The sequence below is a fragment of the Helianthus annuus genome, chromosome 5 (genome assembly GCF_002127325.2).
Source record: "Helianthus annuus cultivar XRQ/B chromosome 5, HanXRQr2.0-SUNRISE, whole genome shotgun sequence".
In the NCBI taxonomy this organism is placed as follows: Eukaryota; Viridiplantae; Streptophyta; class Magnoliopsida; order Asterales; family Asteraceae; genus Helianthus; species Helianthus annuus.
Window position 1 is genome coordinate 152687152 of NC_035437.2, and position 8494 is coordinate 152695645.

Below are 8494 nucleotides of genomic sequence, written 5' to 3' on the forward strand. Positions count from 1 at the left end.
TGTTAATGTATCTCAGACCCTAACAGTTTTCATACTAACCAATTAATTTCATTCATCAATCTAACAATAATATACAACCCTACTACTTATCCAGTCCATCAATATCACAAAAAATGTATATAATGTATAATAACAATATTATATAACAAACAAAAGGTTAACCTTACTTGATACTCAAACCGTAGACATTACATACCATATTCATCATTGTGGCCCTTACAAACCAAACTTTTAACCACAGTTTGTTAAAACAACAGTTAACAGACATAAATAAAAACCACAAGGATTCTTAAAAAATAAGTGGTTTCTACTTATATCTCATAAGAATTGTTTTTTCATAAGCATCTAATTGTTAAACTTAGTCAGCTTCTTCCGGGTTCTTCTCACATTAGTGGATAGCTCACCAGCGTTGACAACATCAGCATCTTGAGCCATCCGCTTTCCATTGGGACTTGATCCAGAATCCTATTCAACTTCAACGACTGAAGAGTCGGCCGTAACAGAGACAACATCCTTGCAACAGATCACAAAACAACTATTGATCTGATTTAATAAAATAATGAACTCTTTTTAAACATACTAAACATACTTTAAGAATAAATACTCACCCTTGAAGTTCGTTCAGCAGACACCTGGGAAGATTCTGAAAGGTTAACATCTTTAACGTCAGCTACCTCTTGAGTAACCTAAAGAATCATAATATATGATATCATATAAAAAAGTGCAGAATCCAGTGTTTAAAACTCAAAAGAAAAATAAATAGATTGAAAGAGTAATTTTATATGCTACCTCATCAGTATTTTCATCATCATTACCATCTCCACCAACCAACTCAACAATTATTATTGGATCATCACATGTTTTTTGCACAGTATAAATACGATAGTCATTTTTAAGATTGAACTCTGAAACATCAATCTTAAAAGCAGCCTTCTTATCAACCAATCGAAATATCTCATGAGGGAATCCAGTATCATTGGCCTTAACCTGCCTCTCTCTTATGTCACTCGCCGCTAATCCAAGAAGCTTCTGAACATCTCTATCAAACATAACAAAAGAAACACTACCACTCTCATCCTGCACCCGCACTTGCACCTTGAACCTGAAATATACACAACTAAGTAAACTGCAAAACTATATTCAAATATCAGTCTTAGAATGTTACTTATATAAATATAACGCTAAATAATCATCATTGCTTACTTTGTGGTGATCGATGTACATTCACTATGACATTTGGGACAAACCAAAGAAGTCGCAGGCAATCGAACAATATCATCTGAATTCAACATTCTGCAAGTATTCACTTTTACCCATCACCTTCTTGAAACACTTATGACAGGCAGCATAAAACCAACCATACTCTTCTTGCACAATCTTAATTGTCGCAACCACAACACAAGACATTTCCTGTAAAAACACAAGACACTTCCTGTAAAAACATGCAGGTGACAAACCAAACAAATAACCAAACTATATAAAAAGATGTGAAACCTTTTCTATCTCACTAATCTCATCAACATGTTTCTTCACACCATCAGTTACAAATTCTTTATGCAGTAGAAAAACACTCTGAGATGATAGTATTGTTTGAGAAGTAGAACCACTCCCTTGTCCAAACTTCAGTATAAGCCTTTTGAATACCACAAATGATTAGAATTAGTATACAAATAACATGAAACCAAGTATTTGACTTGAACATCTATATACAATAGAAATTACATTGACAAATTACCTCCTCCTTAGCTCATTAACTTCATCAATTTCTTCATTCAGAAAAATTCGTGTTGCAAACTTATCACTTTGAACAGTATATTCACCTACATGGAAAAGTATATAGATATTTAATGTATACCTGTCTTTATATTGCCATAAATAAACAGCATAGTTATGATTTGCAGAAAGTAACAAAAATACCTTTCCATTCTTTACACTTTTCATGCTGTATAACAGCCATCACATGCTCATGAGGTGGGATTTTAGAAATGAAGTCCTTAATCTGCAGAGCATAATCATTCCACACAGTACACCGCAAAACCTTACCCCTACATGAAAAGAATATTCATATGACGATATACTAAAGACTAATTTATAACCATTTCTTTACAAATCTCTAATATCAAAACAACATTGAATGAATAAAAACAGAAAATCAAAGGAAATTTATGACATTTATTAAAGTAGCAAATGAGCCATAAATTAACTACCATATTCACTAAGAATAAACTGTAGACCTCATTTATTACCATGATTCAACATTAGATACAAACACTATAGATCTCATTTATTACCATTACCATGATCCCACATTAAATACCAACATTCTTCATCTTATTTATTAACATCATTAAATACAAACAATGATCAGTACATGATTGCACATGTAAACAACAACTTAATCCAACTCTTCAATATCGAAATTCATCTTCTTAGTCTCCTTTAGAGGTCGATCAAAGATTTCAAGATCTCCACAATAAATCACAGATCCAGCAACATCTATATGATCACATTATCTTTATACTAATAAATAAAAATAAAGTACACATGGATGATTTTTAGGCTTTCTTCTTTAATTTTTGTCACTTGTCATTTATTAGGACTATTTTTGCCACGTGTCATGTTGTGAGTATTCTACATTTTATTAACCCTTTTATTTATTCTTGATTAATAATAATAATTAATACTTGATGGTTGATTTAGTTGATTTTAAATTTTTAGTAAGAAATGTTTTTTCTTCAAAAAAATTAGGTATTTTGTAGACGTGGTCAACATTTAGATTTAATTAATGTATTTACTGCAAGTAAATTATAAATTAATTGTAATTACTTAAATTTAATTAAATGCGTATCACAAGGTATTATGATGCATGCAAGTATTGTAGTAACACTCTTCGTTGAAAAATCATTAGTTCATTACAATCTTGATCACTTAAGTGTGAGATCTTGGGTTCAAGTCTTACGAAAAACATGATATTCGTTGTTAAAAAAAACAAAATATGTGAGGTTTTTTTTTCAAAAGGGTGTAGTGATTTGGTGGCGATAACCACGGAGTCCCCAGATTTAACAAGGAAGAAGATAGGATGGTTAGGGGATTTTTTTAGTATTTCTTTATTTTTATAAAAGAACCCATTTTAATAAATACTTTTGAAACAAGTCATTTTGGTAAATAATTTTGTCAACTACACCCTTTTAAAAAAACAAAACCTCGTCAAATATACACCAAAAGTTGTATAGTTTAACTCGGTAATATTATAGGTATACTTGAGACTATTAAAATAATTAAAAAAAAGAGTAAACTTCCGTTTTGCTCCCTGTGGTTTGGTCACTTTAACGGTTTTGCTCCAAACCTTTAAAAATAGCCATTTTACTCCCTGATGTTTCAGTTTTTTTGCCAGTTTGCTCCCCGACTTTAACTCCATCCAAATTGTTTGTTTTTCCATTTTGCTCCCCGCAGGGAGCAAACTGGCAACAAAACTAAAACATCAGGGAGTAAAATGACTATTTTTAAAGGTTTGGGGCAAAACCGTTAAAGTGACCAAACCACAGGGAGCAAAACGGAAGTTTACTCTAAAAAAAAATACAAATGAGGTGCTTGAAAAATACGTGAAGGTATACTTCTATACTTTTTTTAATTTTATTTAATTGTTTTTCAAAGATATACTTTTAGAAACATACTTTATAAGGGGGTCGGTACGATATCGGTGAGTTGGTTTCACCAAGCGGTGAATTAGCACCGCCCCCTTTTCGGTGATCTGGGAGTATGGTTTTCGGTGTATAGTCACCGATTGGAACTAGCCATTTGAGTGCGAATATTACCATTGGAACTAGCCGTTATTTAAAAAAAATCAACTTTTCTTTATAAAAATACACAACTCAACACCATTTTTCACCATTCTCTTCTCCATTCAACTATTTTCTAAAAAAAATCACTTCTTCCATTTTTCACTTCTGTTTTCTAAAAAAGGATCATATACCACCGCTATTCCTTCCAATTGATATTAGGAGTGTCGTATATGCGTTCATTATTATGCATAATATGATTCTAAAAGACGACGGAAACGCGATTGCACCGGTACATATTCGGGATCCTCTAGTCAAGCCCGTTTTCAAAGACACTGCTTATAACGAGCTCATTGATGAAGATACGCATTATAGACTAAAATATGATCTTGTGGAGGATCTTGGAGAACAAGATTTACCCCACGTATTAGGTGTTTTTTAATTTATTTTTATATTTTAATGTCATGTTATTTATTTTAATTATGTAATGTGTTTTTAATTAAAAGTACTTTTATTTAGTTTTAAATATGTTTTATTTATTTATGAATGATTTCTAGAAATAATTAAAAATATATAACTCAAACACCCTATAATGTTTGAATCATTGCCAGTGATTGAGTGCAAAAGGAGGAGTGAAATGTGTACTTGACATGACATGATATTATTCGTTGGACAATAACTCAAACACCCTAAAGTGATTGAATGATACCCTCCACCCTAAGTAAAAAAGTTTTTTTTTACATGGGGGTTATAAATGATTGCTTCTTGATGAGTTTAGCCAGCTATATATTGCATTTTATATAAATAGGCATTTAAATTTTATGATATATTATTATACCTTTTATTTTACCATTATTACATATAACAATATATAATTTCTGTGATGAGATGTTTGGAAATTTTTTTTGAATTATAGTGTTTTTAATGTACAACCCCGTGTAATACACGAGTTTCTAACCTAGTACAAGAATATAAGTAAAACTCTCTAATATTATACAAGCAAGATATGATTACAAAAATATACACTACCAACACTCAAAGCGTTTAACGCCCCTCCTTGAAGAATATCTTCATAAGCTCTGAAGTTGAAACCATACTCAACACCTTTCCAATCTCTCACAGGAGTAACAGTTGTGCATCTATAAAAGTTGATTTTATAAGGCTGCACTACTACTTTATATAAATCTTTATTCTCACCAACACCAAATTTCGACAAAATCACAACAGCATCTTCTTAAAGTTGTCCATCAAAAACAGGTATCAAATGACTCTTAATACCTGCTTGAATCTTAACACCCTGAAGAACATTTAAAGAAAGTATCTTCTTAGCATACACCACTACATTCTCTAATAAAACGGAAAAGCAGAGATACAAATTACCTTTTCATCAATGAAGATGAGATCCATCTTGTAACCTTGATTCCATTTTCGAATAATTCTCGCTTTCATGTTCCACATATCTTTCCCAGTATTCAAATCGTTAACAAAACTAAGATTGTTACTGTCAACTGATATTGACATGCTTCTAATTTGGAATTCGGATTGTGATTAAATTTCAAATTTCAAAATCAGAGAAGATGAAAGTGTGATGAAATATGAAGAGGGAAATGAGAAGAAAAGCCTTATATAAGAAGGATGATTGACAGGAGTTTCTGAGTGACATGCATTAATTGCTAATTACTTATTCCCATGCATTTTTGAATTTGAATTTCCCGGTAATTAGCCTTAAACATCTGCTGATCTAAAAGCATTACGGAAGATAACAACAACTGCTACTAGGTATTAAAGCAAAGTTACATTTAAATGAGCAGATGTTTACCCAGGCAGAGGTTTAGACCGAACTTTAAAGTGATTTATATATTAGGCTTTATGATGTAATAATGACATAAGAAAAGCACTGTTGGACAGCCTCTCCTGGTGACACATCAGCTTTTCTTATGTCATTGGGATTTCTCCTTTTATAGAAAGTATAGATAGCTTTATCTAATATTAAATGTTAGATAAGTAAAAAATAAAAAGCCCATGACTATATAGGCTAGTGGCATCTTGAGGGTGGGATAAGTCTTTGTGACCAATAGGTTCTGGGCCGATTCCTACAAGGGGATTTTCTCATATTTATTGGGTTTTACTTCTAAATTCGTGTATGTGGTGATCTTTTAATAATCCGAAATTCCAAAATTAGCAAATAGTATTATTGAAACAAACCATTTTTTTAAGTTTATTTTATGTGATAAACCTATAACAAAACTGATTACTTTATAAAAGCAAATGATATAAATACATTATAATCTTTCCAAAGTAAAAGTAAACCATATGATGTAATAAACTTATAATTGAACAAACTATATGTAACTATTGGCTTTTCCTATACGTATCCCCTTCTTTGATTTTATTGAATGTATTTTTCCTTCAAATTATCAAATCAATAACATTCTCTTTTCACACTAAAAAAGACAAAATATCCATTTAATTTGATGTTTTCAAGGCTGCGATAAACAACCAAGTAGTTACGTTTAGCCGACTCATGTTCTACTCTTTAGTGTTTAACTTTCTAAAAAGTTGTTTTCATTTTAATACATTGTACATTATTCTAACTGGTTTAACATACTTTATTAAGTAAGTTACATAGATGGTTCTTATTATAAGTTAATATTTCGTATTAAGATGAAGTTTTGATAAATTAATTTGGGAAAATGCTATTAAAAACTAACATATTTTCTTATTTTTCTAAAAAAAAAAAAAAAAAAAAAAACTCGTCAACTCAACTTTTACATGTTTAAATCCCTTTACTTGTTTAACTTGAACAAAATTGTGAAGTGAGTTGTGATAGCCTATTCATTGTTTAAGTGGCATAAATACAATATGCTTATACTAAATACAATATGCCTATTCATTGTTTAAGTGGTATGTGCAAGTTCCAAAATTTCCACCTTGGGTAACATAATGAAGCAAATAGTCTACATGGCAGAGAGCATTCACATCTGATACTGTATAATTATGTAAGTGCATACTCATATATAATATATTATATATAGAGTGGTTATAAGTGATGCGAGTAAAGGAGAAAGAGAAAAAATGTTACTGTTCATCAGTAAATTTAGAGAAAATATTGTTCAATCTTTATAATTTTTTAATAATTTTGAAAGTAGTTGTGACTAGAGAAGAGAGAAAAGGTAATGATAAAAGTATAAAAAACTATTATTTAATTGAAAACGAGAGAGAAAAAAATAGTGATTTTTAGTATAATTATAGAGATGGAAATGAAAAATCAACTGTGAATGTTCTTAGAAAGGGGGGTGGTGGGTATCTTCAAGTTCCAGTTCTTTTGATTCTTAACAACCTAGCTTCCATTGAAATTGATTTATTTGATGTTTGCGATTTGGGTCTTTGGTTTTTATTTCCCTTTCATTTTGTGGTTGCTTACTAAATATTGGCTCTGGTTGTCAGACCAAAAAATATGTTCACCACACCCCCTAGTAACAATGACAACCTTCTCATATTGATCAATTCTTTAACATCATAATAATAAAAACAAGTATAGTACATGTGTACCTAATAATCCAGTAACCGTAGAGCGGAAAGTAGACATGTTCTTGATTGATCGAGCTCTCGTTTAGAATGTACGATTAGGATGGTTTTAGATGAGTCGAATAACCCACAAATTCTAGAGAGAGAGGGTGGAAAATTTGTATGAGTTGGTGATTTATGATTATATATTAACTTTTAACCCTCTTTAATGATCTCTATTTATACACTAAGGGGAAACCTTATTTATGTGGTAATAAGGGTAATTATGTCCATTTAATAATTACCAATTTATTAGATAAATGATAATAAAGGTAGTTTAATCTATACTATATAATAAAAGAAACCTGATTTTGGACACGTGTCATTCATTGAAGATGTCTACATTTGTAATTTCCTACCTTTTCATACTTAATATTATTATTTACCAAATTGACATTTTTTTTATTTAGTTTACCCTTATCTCTTATTTTATGAAAAAAAAATATCGATTATTCTATCTCTTATTTTCATATTACATTTTTTTTAATAATCTAATCTAACTTTTCATAAAATCAAATTATTGAATAATATGAAATCATGATCCAATAAAAAGAATCTTTATGTATAAATTGATGAATTAAATCTAACTTTTAATAAAATCAAATTATTGAATAATATGAAATCATGATCCAATAAAAAGAATCTTTATGCATAAATTGACGAATTAAAGTTATAGATCCATGAAATCATTACTTTAAGAAACAACTTTTAAACACTTTTCATCGTATCAGGGAATCTATTATAGATAATTATTATTTTAATTTAATCTTTTCTAATTAATTATAGATAATCATCTTATTAAATATTATTTAGTTTAATATCATATGGATAATTATTATTTAGTTTAATCTTCTTCTCATTTATAATATTATTTAGAGAAAATTACGATTTTAGCCCCTGTAGTTATATCACTTTTACCCTTTTAGCCAAAAATTTTTTTTAACATCTGAGCCCCCAACGTCTTCTTTTCTAACCCTTTTGGCCTCTAATACTAACCCCATCCATTAAATGTTAGGGGCCAAAAGGTTTAAAAAAAGACGTTAAGGGCAAAAATGTTAGAAAAAAAAGACGTTGGGGGCTTAGATGTTAAAAAATTCTTAAGAGAAAATTACGATTTTGGCCCCTGTAGTTATATCACTTTTACCCTT

General features: G+C 30.1%; 1 protein-coding gene across 1 annotated transcript; it reads right to left on the reverse strand.

Annotated features, from left to right (window-relative positions):
• Positions 1-1473: 1473 nt before the first annotated feature.
• LOC110943958 lies at positions 1474-5300 on the reverse strand. The gene is made up of 7 exons (XM_022185687.2): positions 5160-5300; positions 5058-5076; positions 4809-5012; positions 2406-2496; positions 1918-2045; positions 1736-1820; positions 1474-1633 (listed from the first exon to the last, which is right to left on the reverse strand). The coding sequence occupies exons 1-7, from the start codon at positions 5298-5300 to the stop codon at positions 1474-1476; spliced, it is 828 nt and encodes a 275-aa protein (XP_022041379.2).
• Positions 5301-8494: the final 3194 nt, after the last annotated feature.

Excerpts from the sequence above, each read along its gene's own strand:
- LOC110943958 (XM_022185687.2), bottom strand. The coding sequence starts at position 5,300 with ATGTCAATATCAGTTGACAGTAACAATCTTAGTTTTGTTAACGATTTG. Across the intron at positions 2,497-4,808 it reads GTTAAACGCTTTGAGTGTTG|ATGTTGCTGGATCTGTGATT; the intron begins GTAGTGTATATT and ends GTGATCATATAG. Across the intron at positions 2,046-2,405 it reads ATGAATTTCGATATTGAAGA|GGGTAAGGTTTTGCGGTGTA; the intron begins GTTGGATTAAGT and ends CTTTTCATGTAG.